At 43.4% G+C, this 14,643-nt stretch overlaps 1 protein-coding gene across 2 annotated transcripts in view; it reads right to left on the bottom strand.

Annotated features, from left to right (window-relative positions):
• LOC147192669 (uncharacterized) overlaps positions 1 to 14,643 on the bottom strand; it is a 164,036-nt gene that overhangs the window by 102,768 nt on the left and 46,625 nt on the right. For both annotated transcript variants that reach the window (XM_086132493.1, XM_086132492.1), the window contains exons 5-6: positions 12,955 to 13,075; positions 6,656 to 6,797 (exon numbers count right to left, since the gene is read on the bottom strand). In XM_086132493.1, the coding sequence (XP_085988619.1) occupies positions 6,754 to 6,797; positions 12,955 to 13,075 (165 nt within the window). In that variant the 3' untranslated portion in view covers positions 6,656 to 6,753. The remainder of the gene's footprint in view (positions 1 to 6,655; positions 6,798 to 12,954; positions 13,076 to 14,643) is intronic.

The following is a 14,643-nucleotide window of genomic DNA, read 5'->3' as shown; positions in this document are numbered from 1 at the left end:
CAAACGACGGCCATCATAGCGGGAATATTGTTCATATTATAACGTTACACTCTCGTGCGGCACAGCAGACTCAAAGTTAGCAGACCAACCTCACTGTCCTTGACTGAGTTCCTGAGTTTGAATCTCGGTTTTGGAAAACCCTCTTTAATTTTATTTATTTATTTTTTTTTTTTGCCCCTGTACAGCTGCACATAGCCAGAATGATTTTAATTTTCATACGAGGGTTCTTGAGCTATAAGCACACGGCTTCTTCATCCATTTAAGCATCAAGGGCGATTGGCGTAGGTGAACATATTACGGCAGCCATTCCGGGCTCTTGTATTGTTGTTTTATTATCTCCCGCCTCCATTTGGATGATTAAAAGTCTTCAAGCTTTCAGAGCATAAACCCTTAACGGATAATACATCTGACAAGAAAGAATTGGCCCGATGCGGTCTCATTCGTCGTCTTTTTTTTTCTTTCATTTTGAGAGGCTCCGGCTTTAAAGCAAAGTGGAATTCATTTGCTGCGCGTGCATGCGAGCCAGCTGAGCGTCACTTGACCGACTCAACATGCATAGTGAATACAGAGCGGCAGGCCCTCTCAATATACCGTCCTTCATCCTTCATCCCCCCCCCCCGCTTCATATATTTCACAGACGGACTTTCTTCTTCCCTTCCGTCACTTTCTCATCATCCCGCTTTCTTATTGACAGCAAAGGGGGGGGGGCGGCAGAGGCCAGAAAAGGCCAACTTCTTACAAAACGCTTCAAGTTTAATATCCTCCTCCTCCTCGTGAGTCGCAAACCGGCATTCAGCACTTAATCGCCCGCTCCACGTGTAAATAGCACGGGCCCAGTCTCATCTTTCATTTATTAAAAACCCAAGAGAACCCCCGCAGTCTGAAACCAGTATTGTTTGGGCTTGAAGGCCACCCGACGATTTCTATCAACAAAATATTGCACGGACCACACACAAAAGGTACTCCTTAACACTAGTGCAAGAAGGTATTTCCCCAGAGAGCTGCATCAATAATTGGGCAGTGACAATTACTGTACTTTTGACCATTTTATGAAGTAATCACCACACCAATGAATTTGAAACACAAGCAGAGATATTAAAGCTTTCAATTAAAGTGGACATTGTTCGTCCATGCATTTTCGGTTGTCCTCATGATGTCAAATTGATTTATATTAATAATAGTGGTTGCAGTAATCGGGCAGCACAAAAAGACACCGTAACCGACCAGGGTTCGACCTTTGGCCACAATACAATGTGGGATTCCAGTGAAGGTAAGCCATTTTAAACTAAAAAGAAAAAAACCTTTCCACAGTTATAAGCGGAAGTTCGCTGCCGTTAACATGGCGTGCAATGGTAAATTCACGCCGACGCCCGGACACCACTTTGAGACTGAGATAGACAGAGAGCGCTCCCCTCCCATTAATTTTCAAACTCAGCCTATTGTTATAAACCAATCGGCAACTTGTGCTTGTTTCCATCTGTACTCCCGGACACACTGAGCTCCTTTTTGGGGCAGTTTGAATAATCAAACGGCACATTTAAACAATGCTCTGATTCGTTTCTGAGCGGTCAGAGTGAAGCAGGGCGCGCTCAGAGTGCGTTTCGGAATGCACCTACGATAAGGGAATAGGGATTTGGGGTGCGAGTCCAAGATTTACTTTTCTTGTCTCAATTTTCCCCCCAAAAAATGCGACTTACAGTCTGAAGCGAATTATATCGGTGTTTTTCTTCATCTTAATGTATTTCTTGATTGGTGTAGCTTGTATCAATACTCTGGAGTAACATTAAAGACGATTCCAAGTCTGAACCTGTTACAGAACAAATTCCACCAAATTGAAAAAGGAATTAGCCCTCCCTAATAAAAAGGCAGCTTAAGACGCGTATATTGTACGGCTACACTTTTGAAAGTTCTTTGCTCATCAACTGTGAGCGTATCTGGTTATTTTTGTCATGTTTACCTCATATGTCCAAAGCAGACAGACAAACAGAATTGGTGGCTGATGACCAGTTCTCCAAATCACAGTGTGAATTCTTCTTTTGGACACGCGCCATCACCACAAGTGTTTCACAAGTGTCGTTCATCAAGTCTTTCATTATAATCAACCGCAGACTGCCGCCACGTCACCGCTTCCAGCGACGCTTGTTTATCATGCGCCTCACGTCGTCAGCTGAAATGGATTCCCAGTGGAGCAGCAAGACACAACTGCGCGACGACCGCCAGCATTCAACCTACTTTTCTCCCTTTACGGCACTTTGTGGATTGTGAAGCTCCGGCTATTTAATTGATATGACTTCATTGTTGCAATACCTTTCTATCAACGAAGCACTGTTTGGCTTTAATTTTTTTACCTGGTGAAAGGTGAAAGAGGGCCATAAAAGTTCACAGACATAGTTGACTAATTAGTACAGAGATATTTTTTTTATTTACCGCCTGTGGAGACATAACTGGACCTCTATGCCCCCCCCCCCATCTCCCACCCCGAGGTTGGCAACAGCAAAAGAGAAGAAAATAAAAACCAAAAAATCAGAGAAAAGGTGAGGACAATTCTCACGAGGTGTGTAATTTGAGAATAAACAGAAGAGGGTTGGGGGGGGGGGATGCAGGAAAGAAAAAATTGAGGTAAGCGCAACAGCATGGTGTCACTTTGGGCTTTTGAGAGATTTTTTTGGTTTTGTTTTGTTTGATTCTCATATATGTGCGTGCGTGTACATATCGGTCTGTGTCTGTGTCTGTGGCACACTCAGTAAAGAAGATGTGCAATCTGACCGGGATCAGGTGTGATGAGAATGGCGGATGACTTTTGAAGAAGACATCGGGAAAGGAAGGATGCATCTGCCAGCTAACGGCGATTTCATGAAGTGGCCGGCTTAAGCGAGGGGACTGGATGTCCTCGCAGTGGCCTTTCGGGTGTGTGTGTGTGTGTGCATGCTTCCATTGATGAGAACAGCTCGGACAAAGCTTGTTGAAGGGCGAGCCACCTCATACATCACGCTTGCGATCCTGTGCACGGTGGCAAAATGAGGGATTTGGTGGCCCACTCCCACCTCACCTCAAATGTGAACCGGCATCACACACATTGAAGCTTCTCTACTCCTCCCGGCATGTTTCGCCATCGGTTTGACCCGATGGGATCATCAACAGACCTTGCATGACAGCAGCCTGCAACCGATTTTTTGCAGATATAGCTCAATGGACTGCATTCTGATAAATACCGTTTGTGGAATATGATTTTAGTAGGGAAATCCATTAATGGGGTAATGGTTCACCCGCCGGACTTCAGTTCTCACTCCCTGACTGGGTGTGGCTTTTAATTGATTGGCGAATAAATGAATTAACAGTCAACAAAATGGACGGATTGATGATGATTGCATTAAAATATATTGTTTCAGAAGCATCAAGATTTCCAGCCGAGGCGTGTGAACCAAACGGCAGGAGGGCGATCGCCATCGATGATAAGTGCGCAAGTAGCAGAGTGTGATTAATCAGGGACAGCTAAAGCCTAATTCAAGCCCCAATCAATTAGTTCAAGGCTCATTATCTAGTCGACACGCTACCTGGAGAGCACTGAAGCCACTCGTTCCGTGTGGACAGAGTTGTAGGATGCCACACACACGCACACAACGTTGGGCCAATTGCACATTCGGTTGAAAATATATGACTATAAGGAAGGTGTCATATTCAAATGTGTGCCTAAGTGGGGAGAATGAAGAGCCTCGGGGCTTCGCTTTACATTTACAAGAAGACTACGGATTAAAGTGGCGGTGCAAGCCAATTACACCTTGCCGGACCTGCGCTGACATCGAAAGAGCAAAAAAAAAAAAAATAATAATAATAAAACTGCAGAATGAAGATGAAGGAGGCTTAGGGAGCTCAGTCGCAGAGAAAAGGCCGACGACGACAGACGGCAAAAGGACGGGGGAAGGAGAGATTGTCTCCGAGGTGCGAGGGTGCGCGGGGTGGGGTGGGGTTGAGGCGATTGTACGGATGGATGCGACGCAAACGAAGGTGTTAAGAAGAGAAAGAGAGCGGGGTGGGGTTGGGGTGGGGTGGGGGGGGGGGGTTGGATTTATCAGAGGCGAGAGGAATCCAATGTCAGACACCTCCCCGGGGGGAAAAAAGCTGAGACGCTTCGGTGACGACGTGCGACGACTCAGAGCGCCGCAACTGTGCGGAAACCTTGGGGTACGAGAGCAAGAAAGCACGCCAAGGTCGAGGCCGAGTCAACAAAACACTCCAGTTTACTAATAAAAGGCAACCTACTGCACTGTTTGGCCTTAATTGCTCGGTCTTGCAAACACGACATCAACAATAACTCAACTGAGTGTTTTCTCCACCAATACACTTGCACAATGCTGTTGGCAAATTACTAAAAAACAAAATCACCGATTTGGCATTTTCGTTTTTTCCCCCAAATTAAATTTTAAAAAAATGAAATAATGAATTGAAAATGAAATGGTCCAAATCAATTACTGGGAGGCGCCCAGTGCGACATATTGGTTCTTGAGACTTTTGGGAAGTTCTACTCATAACAGGAATGCCTACCAAAAGTTTTGTTGCAAATTTGAAGTGGCTTTTGAGGACAGAAAAAAAAAAACACCATGTCAAGACTTTTATTACAAAATGTTTGCGTTTTGTGAGGTTGATCCAAACTTAACCGCCAGGCTGTCCGTACACGCTATGACAAAAACGACTAAATTCCTTCGCAAATTAGCGTCCCGCATCCATCTTTTGGTGGCAAGTGGGCAAAACCCCTCTTGTCAAATTTGCTTTTGAAGAATTTACTGCTTGCGGGGTAGATGAAAAACAACAACAACAAAAACCGCTAACACTGAAACAACAGTCTCGCAAAATCATGGCTGTTAACGGCAAATCAATTTTAAAAAAAAAAAAATCAAAAATGTTCCCTTTCAGACACAGTTAAATCCGACATGACGTAAATATTCTATGAGGCCAACCGGGTCAAAGACTGACTAAATAAACCACGGTCATGCTCTTTTGCTCAGGCGGTGCGGCCTAAGCTAGCCGCTACTCCAAAGTCCAAAGCGTGAATTTTAATCGAGCGAGGACGTGCATAGCACTTAACGAGGCTCTCATTCACCGCAATGTTGTCAATGACGATGAATTGCAAGAGTTAAAGGGCTCTCAAATAGGGGTACAACATTTCCAAAAGGGGGCAATGAGTTGCGACTCGTGTACGGTTAAAAACTCAGGTTTCGAACACAATTCGTTCCGTGACCCCGGTTGTCACTCAAAGACGTCATTCTTTTCCCACTGAAATGAACATGAAAGTCAGCCCATGTCCTGTTGCCATAAATATGCTTCAATATGTTTCTTAACAGCAAATGCTTTATGGTGACTCTCATCGATACGTGACATTTATTCCTTAGTCGAAAAGTACAAGCGATAATCGCATCAAACTGTTATGGAGGGGCTAGCAGCTGCCCTTAAGATGAAATGAAGGTATATATTTTTTATTTTAATGACCTGACCTTCTCACATCAGCATCCTCATCCACCCCCCCCCCCCCCCCACCACCACCACCACCTCACGTCTGTTAATGAGCAACATCCCAATGCGAGTCCATCACAGACTCATTACAGGAAGGCCGCCCAGGCTGTGTTTTAATAAACAGACCAAGACGGTGAGCTTACGCGTAAACACGCGCAACCTTGAGGAGGCCAAATTATTTTGGCCCAAATAAATCAAGATTTCACAGACCGTAACCTCAGAGCTGGGGGGGGGGAATAACTACAGATTAATAACCTTGCAGCATCTAAATTTCTTTCGGTACACTAAGGACTTCTTGTGACTTTATCCTTGTGAGTTTCACAAGTTGTGAAATTAAAGTATAAAACAAATTAAAATTGTATGTTTATGAGATTGTGACTTTATCCTTGAAAACGTATGCCTTAATTGCTGGTAAAATGTAAAACTTCAAAAAACAATTATAGCTGTGAAGGTAACAAAGTATACAGGATTTTTTTTTTAATCATTACAAAACTACTCCAATTTTATTACTGTAAAGAAATTCTGTGGAATATTACATTTTCCTATATTATCTTTTTTTCATGCTCATAGTTACATTTTTTTTTTTTTTTTAGCTGGATTACAAATAAAATAACAGTGCACGCACCTGACCCACGTGCATGCTGTCCTGTGGTCGCACTGTGCGCAATAAGTCGCGCTTCATTAAAGCCAAATTTCATCCGCACTCTTTTACAAGCGCGGACGCGGCTTGAACCGCCAGGGAAATACAATTCCATTCCATTTGGAGGTTATCTTAATATACGAGCTTGTCTCCGCCACGCTGCACGGCAGTTACGAGGCGGCCAAACACCCGCAGCATGGCAATATCACTCGGGCGCCTTTTCAGCACACAAAGCAATTAGCAGACTGACTGACTGAGTGTGTGTGTGTGTGTGTGTGTGTGTGTGTGTCTTTTCCTCCACTAATATCAGCATCCGGTGTTATTAGCACAGTGTTCACTGTGGATTACTGTTTGTTTGTTTGTTTGTTTGTGCCTTGCTCCCCTAATCGCCATGACAATCCTCAAGCAAAGGGATGAAGCGCTACAAAATGGCGTCCGAAGGCAGGTTCAGTATGGCCTTTAAATCAGTCAGGATTAAAAAATAAATAAAAAAAATGTATAACTCACTCGGTCGTGACAAATGGAGTCCGATCGAGACCGATCTCCCCGCGTTGGCGCGCCTTGACTCGCTATCTGTCGCCGCCTCCGTGACGCCCGATCGCTCTTCACGCCGCAATCCATCCGCCCCGGAGGCCCGAGCACCCTTCACCTGTCAAATTGCGAGAGGATGACTGGGGTTAGCGTGACGGATGTGTGGGCCACGTATCTGTAATAGTCTCTCACTCTGAGGATGATAAATAGACTTGAAATTGTAACATTTAGTCATTCCACATAGCAGGCAAAATCGCTACACGATGTGGCGTCTAATGCGTTCGGTGAACAAGATGGTCACTCAATTTGCTCGCCTTCCATGTTTAATTTGCTCCATAACTACCGGAAATGAAAACATCCAAATTCTTTCCCAATTGAAATGCCATTCATCTGTTCTATTGACAAGGTGCTTTTCCTGGCGTGTGCCTTGGCCGTTAGGGGGCAGTAGAATGTCTATTCCTGTAAAATAATGCATTGAATGAAATTTGCTTTATTTCTTGTACTATTGCCAATCAGGGCTATAAAGTTTCCTGTTTAATTACACCGATAAAGAAACGTCTCAACACCACAGTGTACAGTTTGCCCACACTCAATTCAAAGCAATTGACCTGGTGCACAAATAGACATTCTATTAGCAGCAAAGCAGGAGTCTTTGACCTTATCAACAGAAATGCCATTGCTTCATCCTCTTGGGCAAAAACAACAACAACAAATATGGAATATTTCTGAGTAAATGCGTCAAAAAAAGTCGACCTGTTGAAAATCTCCATTCATCCTTTTTAATTTTAATATACATTTCCTCATATTTTGGCAATATGTGAACAAATATAAATAAGTATCTGTAAATCCATCTCTAGTAATAGCACAGTGGAATCTTGTTTAACAATCCACACTTTTGAGGAACAGATTAAATTCGGAAACCAAGGTTCACTGTAGTTAAATGGATATAAATCACTTAATATAAAAACAATCAAACGTGCGCTTTAAAAAAACTTTTCAATGTGTTGTTGTTAAATGCAGATAAAATATGAAACGTAATGTTGAAGGTAGACTTTCCGAGCATTAATGAGTTTAGGCTGGGTTTTAAAAAAGTGGACAGTATACTTAGATTTGGTCTACTCTGTGTATTAATGAATGCGAAGCATTGACTTGATAAACTTTGTATAAAGGCGGTTAATCTCGTTCGGTCCATTTCCTTGCAAAATTTTTTTTGCATCATTTACGGCAGCCCGATCCAAAACAGCACCGCACATTCTTCACAACACACCGCAATGGAAACAGGCTGACATTTTTCCATCGATACGCTGCCAAACCTAAAGTCTGCCAAACGTCACACATTAGCAACCTGTGTCACTGATATATTTTCTAAATATCATTTAACTGCCTGCATTTGGTTGAAACGTTTACCTGGTGCATGAAAATGTTTGGAAGAACCGCTCAATTGAGTGCAGGCACAATTCGATTCTTATTATCAGTCACGTTTGTCACAGAAAGTGAACGTAGCGCCCCCTGTTGACAATAGCATGCGCCACACTTGGAGAGTCAGGACAATCACGTTTCTCTGTCGGAGGGTATATGGTTTGGAGTCAAATAAAATGTAAATCAGAGATTATTAATCACACTATGAATAAAATAAAGCATTCGTTGTTCATTGATTATTTAAAGATTAATTTGTGGCTCTTGAGCACAACTTTGTCCACCCCTTTTGTAGTCGATCCGTGGTCCCGCTTGGGAAAAAAGTAAACGCCTAAAAATAACTGGATGAATAAAGACGACCATTATTTCACAGTTCTGCCCCCCCCCCAAAAAAACTGTCAAATCTGAGATCTTGACCCCCCCCCCAAAAAAATATCTTTCTCCTCCTCTTCCTTCACACTGAGACAGGGGGCTCGTCACGCCGCCGGCCCAGCGCCTCAAGTGAATGATGGGGAGCTGAGGCGAGGAGGAGAGAGGCAGCGACAGGCTTGTACAGCATGCGAAACAAGGCCAGTGCGTGGACACACACGCACACGCACGTGTTGACTATCAAATTCGCATTCTATCTAGTGTGTGAGGAAGGTCAGACAGACAGTCTGACTCAACTTAACAAAGCATTGCTCCAAAAGATAGTATCACGATACAGTGATAACGTTGTATAATCCATTCTTTTCACTGTGAGTTTATTTAATAAGGATAGGAATCGCACAGGACCTGACATTACAATTTATTTTCCTCCGATAGAGACAGTATCACCATACAGCCATGACGTGACAACCATCATTTGGTGGAAGGAAAAACATCCACCACGCATCACAATATCCATGAAAGGGTGGTACGTAGTGTACAATATGTTTTTTTAAAGATAACAATAATCGCAAAATGGCAGTTACATGATAGCTGATAAACTGAATGAAAATTAACACGATATCTCGTAGTGGTGGGAATCACAAGGTAATTCACAATTACAATATCACAATTTTCTGTGTATGTTTTGGGATTAATTTATAAGAAGAATAGTAATTATTATGCTCATCATCATCATTAAATTAAAACCGTATTTTCCTAATGATACCGGTACAGTACCTGACACCACGATACATACAGCCCACTATACATTTTTAATACAAACGCAGGAGACAAATAGATAAAGCATCTTTGGAAATGTCCATCTGCGCGATACACTAAGGCTTACTCATCGATACCAGCTGGCCGAGGCGCTATTGACTTGGCGCGCACGGTAACACCACACGCAGCAACAAGTTGGCCGGTTTGTGATTCATCCCTGTAGCACACGGCCTCATGTCGTGTGACATCATCGACAAAAGTTCTGAACATCGGTAACCTAGGAAGGAAAAAACTTGAATTGCTTTTAAACATTTTTATGAGGAACTTCTTTTTGCATGTAGATGAGAATTAACATTTTTGCAAGCCGAGTGTTCAGACTAGAATTGTGTTTATACGAGTGTGGCTGCATTGGATACATACTGTACATAACATTTTTGACGACTTCCCCTTTAAACAGACATAATTGCATTAAGCATCACTCAAGAGCAAATTAAATCAAACATTTTTTTTAAATTGGCCAAAAAGTTGTGAGATCTCTCACTTAATTGCATTTTTTTTAACAGACTACAGAATGACCACTCCACATAAAAGTCAACTGGCTCCAAATCACGCCTAACCTTAAAAAAGATCATCTGCGTGGAAAATGAATGGATGGAAACCAAAATGGCTCTACATCAGCGCATTCGGTTTCCGGCTTTTGAAAGAAAGCTTTCGAAGCTTTGAGAAAAAGTACAAAGAAGTGAGTCCACATAAATATTTGCTCATTACAGTGTTTGATGAAAGCGCATATCAATACCCATACAAAATCCATATGTGGATCGATCCGCCTGGAACTACTGTGAAGCACACGCATTGTGCATTATTTGAGGAACTGCTGATGCATCACGCTCGCGGCGGTGTTCTTTTCGGCATCCGCCAGGCGACCCCTGCGGTGCTGGTCACCGTCCCGACGCCCTCGGGGTGCCGGACTGCGCACCGCCGGGCTGGCCTTTAGTGACATTTGTCATGTTTATCCAGTGTAAGCAAACAACAGTGCTTGTGTACGTGCGTGTCTTTTGACCTCTGTTCAGCGGGAATAATGAGAAGCAGAAAGGGCCGCCTCGAAGGCCAAACACAGATTCCTTTGAAGACACAATTGTCTTGAATTTTTCTATACAAACAGTGACTCCCCCCCCCCCCCCCCTCTAACCTCCTGCTGTTTTATGGTTCACTATTCACAAATTCACCTTTTCATTTTTTTTTCTGGAGATATTTTTTTTATCCTCTGTTAGAAAAACAACAACTCTAGATTCTCAAGAATAACAAAAAAAAAATCCCAACTCCAGACTCAAAATGGACCTATTCCAGACTGCTAATTCGGGGGAGTGGGGCAGGCTGGAACGGATTAATGGTACTCCCATTCATTTTCATTGGGGAAAGATGATTTGAGTATGCGTCAACTTCTCAGTGCGGTCACATAAAACAAACAAATTTGTATTTCTAGGCATTACTGTAGTAATTGGTGTCAAGGAAGTCTGACTCTATTGAAAGTTTGAATGTTGATGAGGAATTAAGATGATCTTGGGTTGTTAGTGGAAGTTGTGGAGAATCATAGTCAGGCGCACGCGCACATGCAAATCCAGCACATTAAAAAAAAAATTCCCTTAAGGCATTTATTTTAAGGGTTATGTTGTCAGACGAGTTTGAAATGATATTCAAGTGATTCGGGTTCCAAAGTTAATGATATAATTATGGTTGCAATTATAAACATTTTGCAGGGGGCGTCAATTACCTGCCTTTTGCGGCAGGGCTTGCTCCCTCTCCCCCACTTACTGTATTTGTCCTCCAACAATGATTTTGTCTTTGTTGATCTCATTGCCGGCGATCGTCTGGATGACGCTTTCGCTGGGGCTTGCCGGTTCCCCCGTGGCCAATTTCGCCGCCACAAATTAAACTGTCATAACGGCCATAACGACAATTAATGAGCGGGATCGGGCGCTGGAATCTGCATGGGCGAGCACCTTCAGGCTCTCAAGCAGAGAGCGGGAACGTGTGATTATTGATGATCAATTCAGCCTTTTTGTAACACGGTGTGACTGTGGTGATCGCAGCTGCCTCCCAGTAACAAAGACATGTCCGTTCGGGTCAAAGACACCACTTTTCCTTTGATGTTGACAAATTGATCCAACCCTTTGGGGGACTAAAATTGGATTATCTGTTCACCCCAAAAAAAAAAATTGTTGTTCTATGCATTCGCGTAACACTGCCGATGCCATCTTGAACGGCACCTTTAGCGACAAATGCAAGCAGGATTCATATTACGTGCACATAGACGCCTTTATGAGTACGTCGATGCCGCAGCCATGTTGGATGTGGCAAAGTGACGCAAATGGTGACTATGTTTCCTCCTTGGGGATGTATCATCAAGCTTGAAGACCCTGAATTTGTTTCATGTTTACCCCAAAAAATCTTGTACATTAGGGGTCACTCATGTTAAACAATGTCATTTCTACACAACTGTACGTTAGGTCCATTGTACATTCTGAACAGCGTTTGATGTTCATGAAGGAAATATGTCCTTCAGTGTTTACAAATAACGGTTTGGTTCGTCAAAGGCGCTAATTTGGTTTTGCTGGTTAGAAAAACGTGACTAATCATCTTTACTTTTGACACAATGAAATGAATGTTGAGTCAGACTTGCCTTTGATGTTTCTAAAAACGTGTACGCTACCCTGTACACCAAAAATAGTATCGTCTTTGATGTTGAACAAAAGTGAAGTAACATAGTTTAACTGATTAAACTCAGTGTGCTAGTATGATAGCAACTACACTTTCATTGGTTCCCAAACACTATAATTGACTTTCAAAAGACTCAAAAAATCCTCTTGGATTCTTTTAAAACTCAACATTGTCTTGGATGTTTGAGGGGGAAAACATGGCCATTGGCTCTAACTCCCTGTAACGGATGAAAAGTTGCCTTTTCCTTCTTTCCAGTTGAGCTGACACCGCCGCTGACAGGAGTACCAATAAGTTGAGCATTAGCCGGAATGGTGATTAACGCGAAGTGTACTGTAATGCTAAATGGCTCCGTAGAACATGGCGAAGACACACTCCGATCGCGGGATTTAATTAGATTTCCTCCGGAGACAAAAATGGCTCCCACTGAAAATTAATGACTTCCTTTTATGGCGCAACGTGCGTGTGTGTGTGGGAGAAGAAGTTTGCCCAAGTGACTCCTTGTGAAGACAAATGGTATCAGCACATCGCCACTTGATGAAGTCTACGTTGTGTTAGGTAAGAGAGGTGGCAGAGCGTCACGCACGTGCAGGTCACAAGGTCTCAAGTCGTCACCTTTACGTTTCATGCAAGTCCCAAGTTACCGGCGAAAAGAAAGTCCATTCAAGTTGCCGCAAAATTTCAAGCAAGTTATCATACCGCCTTGCAAGTCTTTAAATGCTTTTTCACTCATAATAACAAAATAATTGATTTACACAGGAATTTCAACGACTCTGCAGATGATTGCATAACTGTCTCCAGAATTTGCATTCATCTGGAGTATTTTCCCATAACATCGAATTACACCTTGAGAGGTGTTTTTAATGTTTTGCTCTTTTCAAGTATGCTAAACGAGGCCACCAAAATAAAAGGAACAGCAGCCCGCTGCAAATTGCAACCATAATAGGATGTATCACTTTCTTTTTACACCTGAAAAAGGCAAGAGAATTTTTACTAGATCTCATGAAATGGCACACCTGAGAGCTTGCCAGCTTCTGCCTGCGGGTTGTCAGCCATCTTGTCCAGGTTGCGGGGCGTCGTCGGCATTCTGGACATCTGGCTCCTCGTCATTTGTCTGGACGACGCACACGCGCACACCTGCGCCCATAAAGTTGGCAAAGTCAGGACGGACGGCATGGGTATAGAGACGGAAGTTATGAATTCGGACTGCCCCTGAAGGCAACACTGTCTATTGTATTGGATGGATGGATGGAAACAACGCGGAGATTTGGAGCTATCGGTCGGCTGCGTGAGGAAATTGAATTTCGGACCGGGCCTGAAGGCTACACCTGATTCGGTTGGATGAATGGATGGCTTCGTACGACTCGTACTGTTCCTGAAGGCTACGTGCCAGACTCAATTAGATGGATGCACGGATAGGACGACGGCTGTCATGCTGTGAAGGCAACATCTGACTGAACGGCACACTTGCTCCAACCTCAAGACTGTCCTCGAAGGTTACGGCTGCTCAAAGAAACAGAAAGTCAAGCCACATTTTTACATGATGAAAAATGTCACTTGCTGTTTATGCAGAGCCATCAACTTGCTCAGGGACAAGCCACGGGGCAGCCTGGTGAACAGTCGCAACACGTCGCCTGCCCGGGCCAGAACGACATTCTATTACATTTATTTGATTCTTTCCAGATGAGCGGCACGAGAGCGAATCCCGCCGAGTCGGCTTTATCTGCACTAACCCGCAAACCTCGCCGGCGAGCGCCTGGCGGGCACAACAAAAGCGCTAAAGCAATTATGACGGCGCTTTATCGTCTCCACGGTGACCGGCGGCGGGTCGGTTGGTCGCCCCCGCCGCCCCCTCCCCGTGCACGGGGGGCTTAGCGCACGTAAACACGGCGACATAATGGCAGCGGAGTCTGAGGAGGAGTTGGGCCTTTTTTTTTTTTTGCAGATAAAACAGCGGCTTTGGGTTTGTCGCTCTGGCCACCAAACAATGCAAAACAAATATGGAGATGATTTGGCCAGATAACTGGGGAGTTTCGTTCAATTTTCTTGTATCAACTAGAAGGTTGTGAAGTCTGCTAGCAGCCAAACATTTATTTTTTTTAACAGCAGATGGAAGATGAGTGGTGATAAACACTCGGCCTTAAAAGCCTCACTGAGTAGCACAAGCCTGACGACAACAAAGAGGAAAAGATGCATTTGCCTCGAAATCGTACGACGTTCACAAATTGTCGTCAAAGACGATATCGTCTTTGATGTTCAAAACAAATTTGCCTTTGATCTTCACAAAAAACATGTATGTTGTTTGAAGCCCTTGTTTGTAAAACATATACTGTATGTTGTTTGAAGACTAAGTTGCTGAATTTACATTCATTGAAGATATTTTCATGACCCTGCAATGTCACACCCTTTGTAAAATTCCACTCGGAGTTGACTAAAAACTTTCGCACTCGTCTTTAAACGTGAGCAGGTGTGAGTTTCCCCAACTGTCTTGCTCAAAGCTTCGCATGTACAGGTAGCTTTAGATGTTTCATATAATTGACATTAACCCTTTCAGGCACAGTGTTCACGACAGTGGACAGCCTATCACGTTATCATTATTGGGGCATGAAAGGGTTAAGTTCACTTCTCAATAATCGTTGATGTTTCCAAAAACACATAACACAAGTTTCATAACAGTCACAAAATGTTGTTTCTGAAAACATAAG

The sequence above is a fragment of the Hippocampus guttulatus genome, chromosome 16 (assembly GCF_054856545.1).
Source record: "Hippocampus guttulatus isolate MCC_2025c chromosome 16, RoL_Hgut_1.0, whole genome shotgun sequence".
In the NCBI taxonomy this organism is placed as follows: Eukaryota; Metazoa; Chordata; class Actinopteri; order Syngnathiformes; family Syngnathidae; genus Hippocampus; species Hippocampus guttulatus.
Note: the sequence above shows the minus strand (reverse complement) of the source record. Positions and strands in the feature narration are given on the sequence as shown.